The 14182-nt window shown below is 46.0% G+C and overlaps 1 protein-coding gene across 1 annotated transcript; it reads left to right on the top strand.

The window, feature by feature from the left end:
• The first annotated feature begins 1532 nt into the window (after window positions 1–1532).
• arl1 (ADP-ribosylation factor-like 1) lies at window positions 1533–14057 on the top strand. The gene is made up of 6 exons (XM_078417116.1): window positions 1533–1689; window positions 5207–5344; window positions 7592–7673; window positions 9300–9411; window positions 12126–12304; window positions 13720–14057. The coding sequence occupies exons 1-6, from the start codon at window positions 1686–1688 to the stop codon at window positions 13748–13750; spliced, it is 546 nt and encodes a 181-aa protein (XP_078273242.1). The 5' UTR covers window positions 1533–1685; the 3' UTR covers window positions 13751–14057.
• The last annotated feature ends 125 nt before the right edge of the window (window positions 14058–14182 follow it).

The following is a 14182-nucleotide window of genomic DNA, read 5'->3' as shown; positions in this document are numbered from 1 at the left end:
GCCCAAGCGAAATATGTGCTGTTCCTCCAATTTGCGCTGGGCCTCACTTTGACAATGGAGGAGGCCCAGGACAGAAAGGTCAGATTGGGAATGGGAGGGGGAGTTGAAGTGCTTAGCCACCGGGAGATCAGGTTGGTTGAGACGGACTGAGCGGAGGTGTTCAGCTAAACGATCGCCGAGCCTGCGCTTGGTCTCGCCGATGTAGAGAAGTTGACATCGGGAACAGTACAATAGATGAGGTCGGAGGACATGCAGGTGACCCTCTGCCTCACCTGGAAAGACTGTTTGGGTCCTTGAATGGAGTTGAGGGGGAAGGTAAAGTGGCAGGTGTTGCATCTCCTGTAGATGCAGGGGAAAGTACCTGAGGAGGGGCGGCTTGGGTGGGAAGGGACGAGTGGACCAGGGAGTTTCGGAGGGAACTGTGGAAAGCAGAAAGGGATGGAGATGGGAAGATGTGGCCAGTGGAGGGATCCCGTTGGAGGTGGTGGAAATGTTGGAGGATAATTTGTTGTATGCGACGGCTGATGGGGTGGAAGGTGAGGACAAGGGGGACTCTATCCTTGTTACGCATAGGGGGAGGGGGAGCTAGGGCATATTGCGGAATATTGAGGAGACCCTAATGAGAGCCTCATCTATAATGGAAGAGGGGAACCCCCGTTTCCTAAAGAATGAGGACATCTCTGGTGCCCTAGTATGAAACACCTCATCCTGGGCGCAGATGTGGCGTAAACGGAGGAATTGGGAGTAGGGGATAGAGTTTTTACAGGAAACAGGGTGGGAAGAAGTGTAGTCAAGATAGCTGTGAGAGTCAGTGGGTATGTAGTAGATGTTGGTCACTAGTCTGTCTCCTGTGATGGAGATGGTGAGATCCAGAAACGGTAGGGAGATGGTCCAAGTATATTTAAGAGCAGGATGGAAATTAGTGGTGAAGTCAGTGAGTTCTGCATGGGTGCAAGAGGTAGCACCAATTTAGTCGTCAATGTAGCGGAGGTAGAGTTCGGGGATGGGGCCAGTGTATGCCTGGAACAGGGATTGTTCGACGTACCCTACAGAGAGGCAGGTATAGCTGGGGCCCATGCGAGTGCCCATAGCTACACCTTGGGTTTGGATGAAGTGGGAGGAGGCAAAGGAGAAGTTGTTGAGGGTAAGGACCAGCTCTGCTAGGCGGAGGAGAAAGCTTTAGGTCAAGCTTCGAGACCTAAACTAAACTAAACCTGTTCCAGTGGGAAACCCGCCTGCAGCGCCCCCAAGCGGCCGCCACCATCCACACACCCAGCCCCATACACGTGACGCCCAACCTGGCATCTGCGGTCCAGATGACGTGATGCTCAGAACGAGCCAAGCGTCAGATTCTGATTACGTCCCACCCAGTCCAGCTTCTCCCTCGGCACGTGACACGCAGACCGGCTTCCACGCCTGGACCAGGTCAGAGTGACCAGCCCCGCCTCCTTCCGGCACGAATCGGTTGCCGTGGATTTCTAGATGTTTACTGATCATCGACTTTGGTAACGATGATGGAGTGAAGCAAATTATGAAAAAAATTTCAGCTACTTCTTTTTCATTTTTTTGACAACGGGATTGTTTAACGTCGCTTCGCAGACAGGCGCGAATCTGCGGCCTTTGCTGGCGAGCTACGTCGGGGAGTGCGCGCGCAGCCGCGAGTGACGGCCACGTCGGAGGGAGACATGGGTGAGTGAGGGAGAGAGAGATAGAGAGATATGGGGGTGAGGGAGAGAGAGATAGAGAGAGAGAGAGAGGTGGGGGTGAGGGAGAGAGAGATGGGGTGAGAGAGATGGGGTGAGGGAGAGAGAGATGGGGTGAGGGAGAGAGAGATGGGGTGAGGGGGAGAGAGAGAGGGAGAGAGAGGGGGTGAGGGAGAGAGAGTTGGGGTGAGGGAGAGAGATGGGGGTGAGGGAGAGAGAGATGGGGAGAGGGAGAGAGAGGGGGTGAGGGAGAGAGAGATGGGGTGAGGGGGAGAGAGAGAGGGAGAGAGGGGGTGAGGGAGAGAGAGATGGGGTGAGGGGGAGAGAGAGAGGGAGAGGGAGGGGGTGAGGGAGAGAGAGATGGGGTGAGGGGGAGAGAGAGAGGGAGAGGGAGGGGTGAGGGAGAGAGAGATGGGGTGAGGGTGAGGGAGAGAGCGAGATGAGAGTGAGGTGGGGTGGGGGTGAGAGAGATGGGAGTGAGGGAGAGAGAGAGAGAGATGGGATTGAGGGAGAGAGATGGGATTGAGATGGGGTGAGGGGGTCATGGGTGGGTGAGGGGGTCATGGGTGAGTGAGGGAGAGAGATGGGGGTGAGGGGGACATGGGTGAGTGAGGGAGAGAGATGGGGGTGAGGGGGACATGGGGGTGTGATGGAGAGAGATAGGAGTAAGGGAGAGAAATGGGGTGAGAGAGATAGGGGTGAGGGAGAGAGATGGTGGTGAGGGAGAGAGATGGGGTTACTGATTGTGAATGATCAGCCATGATCACATTGAATGGCAGTGCTGGCTCGAAGGGCCAAATGGCCTACTCCTGCACCTATTGTGTATTGAGGGAGAGAGATGGGGGTGAGGGAGAGGGATGGGGTGAGGGAGAGAGATGGGGTGAGGGAGAGAGATGAGAGATGGGGGTGAGGGGGAGACATGGGTGAATGAGGGAGAGAGATGGGGATGATGGAGAGAGATGGGTTAATAAGGGAGAGAGATGGGTGAATATGGGAGAGACATGGGGTGAGGGAGAGGTGGGTGAATGAGAGAGAGAGAGATGGGGGTGAGGGGGACATGGGTGAGTGAGGGAGAGAGATGGGGTGAGGGGTACTGATTTTGGATGATTAGCCATGATCCAATTGAATGGCAGTGCTGGCTCGAAGAGCTGAAAGGCCTTCTCCTGCACTTATTTTCTGTTTAATCACTGAAGAAGCGTTCTGACCCTAAACATGGTATCACAACATGCTGGAGTAACTCAGCAGGCCAGGCAGCATCTTGGAGAGAAGGAATGGGTGACGTTTCAGGTCATGGCCTATCCATTGTTCTGCACAGATGCTGAGTTACTCCAGCCCTTGGTGTCCTTTTTTGTAAACAGACATCTGCATTTCCTTGTGTATGATTTGAGGATAGTGCTGTAAGATGGTGTGGAGGTGGAGGATTAGTCATGAATGGTGGAGCAGGCTTGAAGTGTGGCCTACTCCCGTTGCTGTTTCTTATGTGGAGTGCCCTTGACTCCACAACAATCTGACTCCAAAGATGTGGCTGCTGATTACTGACCTACTGCTATGGAACTAGCTTAGATGGTGTACCTTGTTCAGCAAGGGCGAGTTGGACTGAAGGACCAGTTTCCATGCTGTATGACTCTATAACTTTATGCTGGTGAAAGTCAACCAGAAAGGGCAAAAGAAATGGAGATTTAAGCACATTGACAAAAGCTATTTTAATTTTAAATATGGTCATAAAGTCTTACAACATTGAAATAGGCCCTGCGGCCCACGCCGAACAGCCCATATCCCTCTACGCCTACCCTATCCATGTACCTATCCAATTGTCTCTTAAACGTTAAGATAGTATCTGCCTCAACGACCTCCTCCTCCAGTAGCTTGTTCCATATACCCACCACACTTTGTGTAAAAACAATTACCCCTCAGGTTCCTATTAAATCTCTTCCCCATCACCTTAAACCTATGTCCCTGATTCTTGATTCCCCTACTCTGGGCAAAAGACTGTGTATACCTGTTCTATTACTCATGATCTTGTACACCTCTACAGGATCACCCCTCGTACTCCTGAGCTCCAATGAATGGAGTCCTAGCCTGCTCAACCTTTGCTCAACCTCTCCCGTAAGCTCAGGCCCTCCTGGCAACATCCTTATAAATCTTCTCTGCCCTTTTCCAGTGACAACACGTTTCCTATAACACGGTTACTAAAACTGAACACAATACTCTAAATGTAGCCTCACCAATGTCTTGTACAACTGTAACATGACTTCCCAACATCTATACTCAATACTCTGATGAAGTCCGGATGCCATACTTTGGCATAAGTATACATTGCTAATTGCTGTGCTTTGACTCAGGGAAAAACAATGACATAAATTAACAATAACATTTTCAGTTGTTACCTGTACTTTTCAGAAGAGTGAATTTTCATAATTGAGTTGCGTTACAAGTGAATAGTGTTTTGATAATGGTTGCAATTTGGAGAGAGTTGGAGGAGAAGGTTTTTGCTGTTTTCAGTGCATTTACTCAGTCTGCCGTAGACCTAGCAAAGGGCTTGAGCATCAGATCCACCTTCAGCATCCGTTCAACCCTGCCTCAAATTGTCATGCGTCTCCTTCGTTCTTAGTCTGGATCCATTCAGATGTAAGCTGCTGACTGTTCAGTGAAACACTGGTTGCTTCGGAAAAGCTTAAAACACAAACACAGATGCTTTGCAAAACACAATATTATGTTTTGAATATTGAATTCTCAAATGTTAGGTAACTGCCTACAACCCCCTCCCCGTCCTCTATGCCCCCACCCCCCCCCCCCCCCCCCCCCCCTGGACTCGCACCTATTTCTCCCCTCCTTCTATTCTTTCCTCTGGCTTCACAATCTGCAACTCTTCAATCAGTCTCTCTGAATAAGGGAGACGGAAGAACACAAAATGCTGGAGAAACTCAGCGGGTCAGGCAGCATCTCTGAAGAACATGGGTAGGTGATGTTTCGAGTCAGGACCCCCTCTTCAGACCTGAAACGTCACCTATACATGTTCTTCAGAGATGTTTCCTCCGGGTTTTCTCCCACATCTTAAAGAAGTGCAGGTTTGTAGGTTAATCAGCCTCGGTAAATTGTCCCTAGGATGAGAAAGTGGTGAATATGTGATCGCTGGTTGGTGTGGGCTTGATGGTTCAAAGGGCTTGTTTCCATGCTTTATCTCTTAAAAACTTAATGTCGATGTGACCTTTGAGTAAAAGTTGAGACCTGAGACATTAACACTTTCACTCCCAATGGATTCTGCTTAATCTCAGTATTTCCACCGTTTTTGCTTTTGCAACCAATGCAGTGTTTTTTGCTTAAACATAGTTATGGTGACGCTATGGGGAGATCACTACTGTACAAAAGGGATGATGGCATAAGGTTGGGTGGAGTTTGTAATGGGACAACTAATGATTGGTGTAGAAGTTATATTCGATGGTTGAACTGGTTGCAGAAATAGGATTTCCACTGTAAATGTGTGTTGTTCTGATTCATTGCAGGTGGGCTGTTCTCCACCTTGTTTTCCAGCCTGTTTGGGTTGCGAGAAATGAGGATATTGATCTTGGGTCTGGATGGAGCAGGCAAGACCACGATACTCTACAGGCTGCAGGTGGGCGAGGTCGTCACCACTATCCCCAGTAAGTGTTCTGCCACCCCCCTCTGCTGTGACTGTTAGCTGTTGCACACCTACTTTTGCAATGTCAGTGCTTATTTATAAGTTTGTATACTTAAAGAGTCAAGAATGATTTATTGTCATTTGTCCCTAAATGGAATAATGAAAATATTACCGGCAGCAGCACCACAGATATGTAAGCAGAGTACTCTGTAAACATCATAAGTAAATGACAAAAAAGTTCAGAATTTTCTTGCAAAGAAAAAGACAATGCCCCCAAGTCAATGTAGTTCAGAGTTTATTTGGAGGGTGTAATGTTTAATACACTGATGATTTTGGGAAGAAACTGCTCATGAACCTGGACATTACAGTTTTCAGTGTACCTTCTTCCCAATGGTTGGAGTGACTTTGATGTAGGTTTATTATTGTCATGTGTACCGAGGTACAGTGAAACGCTTTGTTTTGCACGCTATCTAAGCGGATCAGATATACTATACATAAATACACTCGTAGAGATATAGAGTGATACAGTGTAGAAACGCCTTTGGCCCAACTTGCCCACACCGGCCAACGTGTCCCAGCTACACTTGTCCCACCTGCCTGCGCTTGGTCCATATCCCTCCAAACCTGTCCTATCTATGTACCTGTCTAACTGTTTTTTAAACGTTGGGATAGTCCCAGCCTCAACTATCTCTTCTGGCAACTTGTTCCATACACCCACCACCCTTTGTGTCAAAAATGTCATGGCCAACTCGAATACAATGGATACAGAGTGCAGAATATAGTTCTCAGCATTGCAGCGTATCAGTTCCATAGTCAAAGTCCAATGTCCGTAATGGGTAGATGTAAATCGGACGGTACCCTAGCTTAAGGAAGGACTGTTCAGAACTTGATAACGGGAAGAAGCTGTTTCTGAGTCTGGATGCTCTCACGCTTCTTTATTTTCTGCCGGATGGGAGCAGGGAGAAGGAAGAATGACCGGGGTGGGACGTCTCCGATTATATTAGCTGCTTTTCTGAGACAGATCTATCTATTGTACTTGAGTTGAAGTGATTTTATCTATGTGTGGTATATCTGATCTGTTTGAATAACATGCAAAACAAAGCTCTTCACTGTATCTTGGTACACATGACAATAATAAACCTAAACCTACACATAATGCAGGACCACTCACATCTTGCTCATTCCTTCTTCTGTCGGGCAGAAGATACAAAAGTTTGCAAGCACATACCAGAGTCAGGAACAGCTTCTGCCCCGCAGTTATCAGACTGCTGAATGATCCTCCCATCAGCAAGAGTACGATCCTGACCTCGGAATCTATTCATGCACCTTGGACTTTTTCCTCTGTAATTGTAATTTGCTGTAACTCTCTAAACCTACCTCTGCTTTATTGAGACAGTCCTTAATATCGAACACTTTGAACGTTCTCGATCACTCGTTCTAATACTCTTCTGCTTCTCAGTGATCCAGAACATTTTGCTGCTCGGAGGACCTGTGTGAGTGCAATTTTATAATAGATAAAATGCTACTTCAACCACAGAATTGCATGGAAGAATATCAATAAAATTGATCCAGCCACTTGTGTTTATAGTTTAGTTAAACAGCATTTCCAAACAGGCCCACCGACGAACCGAGTGCACGCCGAACATCGATCACCCGTTCACACTAGTTCTATGTTATCCCACTTTCAAATCCACTCTCTACACACTAGGGACAACTTACAGAGGCCAATTAACCTATAAACCCGCACGTCTTTAGAATGTGGGAGGAAACAGTGCACCCGGAGAAAACCCACGCGGTCACAGTGAGAACGTGCAAACTCCACACTCAGCAGCTGAACAGACAGGATCGATCTCTGGGGCTGTGAGGAATTCAATAATTGAAGTTACTCTAATCAAAAACAAAGTGCTGAAGGAATTCAGTAGATCAGGTAGCATCTGTCGTGGGAATGGTCTGATGATGTTTCAGACTGAAGGGTCCAGACAAGCAAGGCAGATCTCTCTAGTAATGCAGGGAACATGCAAGTTCACTGTTAAACAGAAGATCTAAAAGGATCCCGACCCTAAACACCAACTGTCCATTTTTTTCCACCAGTCGATGCTGCCTGACCCACTGAGTTCCTCCAGCACTTTGATTTTTGGTCAAGATTACAGCATCTGAAGTTTCTTGTCTTTATTTAAATTACTCTGTTGCTCTCCCCCTACACCGAATACCACAGCGATCTCTGTCTGTTTATACATTATATGTAAAATGGAATCATCTCATTTTGCAGCAATTGGCTTCAATGTTGAAACTGTGACGTTCAAGAACCTTAAGTTTCAAGTGTGGGACCTGGGTGGACAGACCAGTATACGGTATGAAAGCATTTTTTCCTTCTACATCACTGGCAGTTCTGTACATTGATTACGCCTTGACAAGAGTTTTGGTGTGTGGCGATCAGATTGATTTGTCTTTAGTTTTTTTTGGTTACTGTGTGATAGACATGGAAAATAGACTAAGGTTGCAGCATGTGGATTCAAGAAATGGACAATAAAAGAGCAAGCTGGCTTAAAGTAGAACGACACAAAATGCTCGAGTAACCCAACGGGGGCAGAGATGTTCTCCAGAGATGCTGCCTGTCCCGTTGAGTTACTCCAGCATTTTGTGTCCATCTTTGGTGTAAACCAGCATCTACAGTTCCTTCCTACACATTTAAACAGCAGTAAGCGGGCCAAGAATCTACTTTACATTTCCACCTCTCTCCTATCATACCCTCACTGCCCCCTCCACCACTATGTTTTTGACATTTTTAACTTTTTATTTTCAAAAATAAACTTTATTCACAAAGAATATATACTAAACAAAAAAACACTCAAAACTCTTAATAAGACGCAAAGTGCTGGAGTAACTTGGTGGATCAGGCAGCATTTCTGGAGCCAATAGATATGTTTTGGGTTGGGACCCTCCTTCAGACCCGACCCGAAAGGTGAGCTGTCTCCTTGAACTGTTAAAATGTGGGTACACCCACAATACTGTTGGGAAGGGTGTCCAGGATTTTGATCCAGCAACATAGTTGTGAACTACATGCAACGTTTTGAAGTTGTTCAGAGAGTCTAGGGCCAGAGGCCACAGCCTCAGAATAAAAGGACACACCTTTAGAAAGGAGACGAGGAAGAATATATTTAGCCAGAGGGTGGTGAATCTATGGAATTCATCACCACAGACGGCTGTGGAGGCCAAGTCGATGGATATTTTTAAGGCAGAAATTGACAGATTCTTGATTAGTAAGGGTGTCAAGGGTTATGGGAAGAAGGCATGAGAATGGGGTTGAGAGGGAAAGATAGATCAGCCATCAACCATGAATGAATGGTGGAGTAGACTTGATGGTTCAAATGGTCTAATTCTGCTCCTGTAACTTATGAACTTATGAGTAGACACTTATTTTAAAGTGAAGGTTGTTCCTGATGAGCATGGGCCTGGTGTGTTATCAGTGAAGTGTTATTCACTCATTGCCACAGAGTATAAATCCAAGACACCTGCTTCCCTCTGCCAGGCAGGCTCCATAAACTCCTTGTTCCTCCCTTTCTACCAGGTTCAATGTTTAGTTTAGATTAGAGAAACACCCCTTTGGCCCGCCGAGTCTGGGCCGACCAGCGATCACATTGTATGCTAGTTCTATCCCACACACTAGTGCTAATTTGGAGAAGCCAATTAGCCTACAAACCTGTATGTCTTTGGAGTGTGGGAGGAAACCGGAGCAGCCGGAGAAAGCCCACAGAGAGAATGTACAAATTCCACACAGTCAGCACCCGTTGTCAGGGTCAAACCCGGGTCTCTGGCGCTGTAAGGCAGCAGCACCACTGTGCCACCCTTGCATGTGCAATGACTGTAACCAGTTCATTTTGTTATTTCCAGTATAGTGATGAAGCTTTGTTGTATCAGAAGGCTAATATCATTTCATATCAGTGTGTGTTGTGAAGCAAATGTTCTCCTTTCCTCAGCCCCTACTGGCGTTGTTATTACTCCAACACTGATGCCATCATCTACGTGGTCGACAGCTGTGACAAGGAAAGAATGGGGATCTCAAAGTCAGAACTTGTTACCATGCTGGAGGTGAGGAAACTGCTTTACAGGTGTCGTTGAAAGATGTTTGAATTTACTCGGCCTATTCAAAAAACAAACTGCTGGAGGAACTCGGCAGGTCAGGCAGCATATTGGTACTAGTTCAGGCGGGGACAATAACAGCATTTAAAAATACCTTGGACAATTACATGGATAAAACTGTCTAAACAGGGCTAGCTGAGATGGGGTATCTTGGTCAGCATGGACAAGTTGGGCCAAAGGGCCTGTTTCCATGCTGTGTGGCTACGACTCTAGAGCATGCCTTGGACTGAGGTTGAATTTTATTGTACTGCTAAACCCTTCCATACAAATCAAGATTTTTGCCCAGGTTGATGTCTCAGCAAAGATAGACACAAAATCCTGGAGTAACTCAACAGGTCAGGCAGCATCTCTGAAGAAAATGGATAGGGATCGTTTTGGTTTGGGACCCTTCTTCAGACTCTGCATTTTGTGTCTATCTTTGTTATAAACCTTTTTATTAGATTGATGGCTCACCATCTATTTAGTACATTTGTGAAAGTTTCAGAAGTTTTGCCACCAAAGTTCTTAATCCTTTTTGTTCATCACACTTTATGCTTGACGTGGAAGTGGAAGAGTGGTGTCACTGAAATACCTCGTCCAAAAGTATTCAACTCTCTATCAAAAGCTCTCTCATTTTTGACGGGAGAGATGAAGGAGGGTGTTTTAGTGCTGATGCATTTAAGATTCAAGCAATAGCAAATGACCATGGTTTGTGACCATAAAAGGGCGGCACTCTGGCGCAGCAGTAGAGATGCTGTTTTACAGTGCCAGAGACCCGGGTACGAGTATTGCGTACAGTTTTGGTCTCCTAATCTGAGGAAAGACATTCTTGCCATAGAGGGAGTACAGAGAAGGTTCACCAGATTGATTCCTGGGATGGCAGGACTTTCATATGAAGAAAGACTGGATAGACTCGGCTTGTACTCGCTGGAATTTAGAAGATTGAGGGGGGATCTTATAGAAACTTACAAAATTCTTAAGGGGTTGGACAGGCTAGATACAGGAAGATTGTTCCCGGCTGTTGGGGAAGTCCAGAACAAGGGGTCACTGTTTAAGGATAAGGGGGAAGTCTTTTAGGACCGAGATGAGAAAGTTTTTTTTCACACAGAGAGTGGTGAATCTGTGGAATTCTCTGCCACAGAAGGTAGTTGAGGCCAGTTCATTGGCTATATTTAAAGGGAGTTAGATGTGGCCCTCGTGGCTAAAGGGATCAGGGGGTATGGAGAGAAGGCAGGTACGGGATACTGAGTTGGATGATCAGCCATGGTCATAGCGAATGGCCTACTCCTGCACCTATTTTCTATGTTCGATCCTGACCTCAGGTGCTGTCTGTACGGAGTTTATACGTTTTCTCTGTGACCAAGTAAGTTTTCTTTGGGTGCTCCAGTTTCCTCCCACACTCTAAAGACGTACAGGTTTATAGGTTAATTTGCTTTGGTAAAATTGTAAATTGTCCATCGTGTGTAGATACTGCTAGTGTACAGGGTGGTTGCTGGTCTGCACGGACTCGGTGGGCCGAAGGACCTATTTCCACGCTGTATCTCTATAAAGTCTAAAGAACTTGGATATTTGTTCAGCATGCTTGGATTCTAAGGCTTGAAACACTGAGATGGCTCCTTGCTTGAGTTTACTAGATAAGTCATAGTCATGCAGCATGGAAACAGACCCTTCAGCCCAACTTGCCCATGCCAAAAACCTGGTAATACCTGGCATTTACATGTTCCCCATGGTCATCCATCCAAGACTGCAACACATTGTAGAGGGTTATGGACGTATCCCAGACCATCACACAAACCAGCCTCCCTTCCATTGACTCCATCTACAACATGCTGCCTCGGCAAGGCCACTAGCATAATCAAGGGCCAGTCTCATCCTGGTCACTACCTCGTTTCCCCTCTCCCATCAGGCAAGAGGTATAGAAATGTGAAAATGCATATGTCCAGATTCAGGGATAGTTTCTTCCCAGCTATTATCAGGCAACTAAACGGTCTTTTCATCAGCTGGAGCATGGTCCTGACCTCCCATCTACCTCATTGGATATCTTTGAACTATCTTTAATCGGACTTCAGTTTTATATAAGATGGTGGTGGTGTTCAGTTTTATATATCTTTGTACTAAAATGTTGTGCTCTTTATCTGTGCAAGGCCTCATTGTATTCACGTAAAGTCTTTTCTTTGGATAGACGCAAAATGCTGGAGTAACTTAGCGTGTCAGGCTGCATATCTGGAGAGTAGGAATAGGTTACGTTTCGGGTTGGAACACTTATTCAGACAGTTTAGTTTTGAGATACAGCGCGGAAACAAGCCCTTCAAGTCCAGATCGACCAGTGATCTCCGCACACTAATACTATCCTACAGCACACTAGGGACAATCGTCAATTATCCCAAGCCAATTAGCCTACAAACCTGTTCGTCTTTGGAGTGTGGGAGGAAACCGGAGCTCCCGGAGAATACCCACACAGGTCACGGGAAGAATGTACAAACTCCGTACAGACGGCACCCGTAGTCAGGATCGAACCTGGGTCTCTGACTCTGTAAGGCAGCAGCTCTACCTCTGCACCACTGTGCTGAGAAGTCTTTTCTTTGATTGGATTAAAGCTTTACACTGTACCTCGGTACACGAGACAATCATAAACTAAACATTAAAAGTGGATGTTTAATCACATCTGAACTGCTTGCTTATAGGAAGAAGAGCTGAAGAAGGCTGTGCTAGTGGTGTTTGCAAATAAGCAGGACATGGAACATGCTCTGACTCCCACAGAGGTGGCCAACGCACTCGGCCTCCCTGCCATGAAGGATCGGAAATGGCAGATATTCAAAACCTCTGCAACCAAAGGAGTTGGTCTGGAAGAAGCTATGGACTGGTAATTATATTAACGTATCTTTTATCCTTTAGGTAGTATTCTGTCCATGGACACAAAGTGCTGGAGTAACTCAGCAGTCAGACAGCATCTCTGGAGAACATGGACAGGCAACATTTCGGGTCAGGACCCTTCTTCTGACGTCACCCATCTACGTTCTCCAGAGATGCTGCCTGACCCACTGAGTTAGTTTAGTTTAGAGATACAGCGTAGAAACAAGCCCTTCGGCCCACCGAGTCCGCACCAACCAGTGATCACCCGTGTACTAGTTCTACCTTACACACAAGGGACAATTTGCAAAGCCAATTCACCTGCAAGCCCACACGTCTTTGGAATGTGGGAGGAAGCCGGAGCATTGAGCAAACTCTGTACAAACCAGAGCACATGTACAAACAGCACCCATAGTCAGGATCAAACCCGTGTCTCTGGTGCTGTAAGGCAGCAACTCTACAGCTGCACCACTGTGCTGCCACTGCTCCAGCACTTTGTGCCCTTTTGTGTAACCCTGCACCTGTGTCCATGGATATCATCTTGCATTGGTACCAGAATCCTTAAATCCTTTTGGATAGGCACATGGATATGCAGGGAATGGAGAGAAATAGATCACGTGCAGAGGAGATTAGTTTAATTTGACATCATTTTCGGCAGGGACATTGTGGGTGGAAGGGCCTGTTCCTGTGCTGCACTGTTCTATGTTCAGAAGCTTGTTGGTACCAGCTGAATGTATGCGGCTAACCCTGATTCCTGTCCCCAGTGCATGATTGAGGAAACATGCTGGGCTGTGTAGGGAATACATTCTTTCAGTTCGGGTTAGAGTTAGGGTGATTCCAGAAGGAATTTCGAGGTTGGTCTCTTTAAGGGTGAAGTGCAGAATAACTAGAATGCTCTTTTGGTTTAAAGGATTGTATAACAAGGGAAGGGTGCACAGGTTCCTCCTGAAACCAGCTCACCCGAGGAGATGGAAACTAATCAATTAACGCAATTAATCTTAAACTGACCGATGACTTTAATCGTGCATTGTCTTCAGTGAAGTAGATTAAAGTAATCTTGTCAGTTTAAGATTAATGGCATTAATAGATTAGTTTCCATCTCCTTGGATGAGCTAGTTTCAGGAGCGCTTCAGGGTTTGATAGCAAGAAACTACACAAAGAAAAGTACAGAGGAAATTTGAAACACCTGGAAACAGATACTTTGCTAATGGTCAATTGAAAAATTCAAAATGATGATCAATAGATTGGCATATCGGTGTCGGGAAGTTATGATGCAGCTTTATAGGACTTACCTCAGCGGATCAGGCAACATCTGCGCAGGAGACTGGACAGACTATATTTCGGGTCGGGACCCTCTTTCAGACTGATAGTTTAAAAATCATTGCATTAAAGCTGTATTAAAACGAAACCTTTTCTCTTTTTCGATAGGTTGGCTGAATCCTTGAAATGTAGACAATGAAAACTTGGTTCATTTCCTGTCACGAGATTGCAACAGTCAGAGTTATGTTCTTTACCCCCTGCATCTCCAGAAGCCTTTTAAATATGTGTAAGGATTATTTGTTCTGGAGTTCTGCATTTCTTCCTGTTTTTTTTATTTTGTATTGGATTTATGTGGAATTTTCCTCTTTTGGGATTTCTTTCTAAGTGTAACTAGTCTCAGTAGAAAGGGGTGTGAATTCCTGCACTTGGAGAGGGCAGTTAGACTTTAGTTTACTGTAATTTCCTGTTTGTGATTTAATGGCGTGTTAATACACTAATAAAACATTCCTTTGATTGATTGTGATATGTTCCAGGACAATTTAAAAGCTGAAGATGGAGGCTATTAAAATGTTGGTGTTCACTTTAATTAAACAATCCCTATAAAGGGTTTTATCCTGGCAAGACATCTAGG

This window comes from Rhinoraja longicauda, chromosome 20, assembly GCF_053455715.1.
Source record: "Rhinoraja longicauda isolate Sanriku21f chromosome 20, sRhiLon1.1, whole genome shotgun sequence".
Lineage (NCBI taxonomy): Eukaryota > Metazoa > Chordata > Chondrichthyes > Rajiformes > Arhynchobatidae > Rhinoraja > Rhinoraja longicauda.
Note: the sequence above shows the minus strand (reverse complement) of the source record. Positions and strands in the feature narration are given on the sequence as shown.

Excerpts from the sequence above, each read along its gene's own strand:
- arl1 (XM_078417116.1), top strand. Across the intron at positions 5,345-7,591 it reads GGTCGTCACCACTATCCCCA|CAATTGGCTTCAATGTTGAA; the intron begins GTAAGTGTTCTG and ends CTCATTTTGCAG. Across the intron at positions 9,412-12,125 it reads AACTTGTTACCATGCTGGAG|GAAGAAGAGCTGAAGAAGGC; the intron begins GTGAGGAAACTG and ends GCTTGCTTATAG.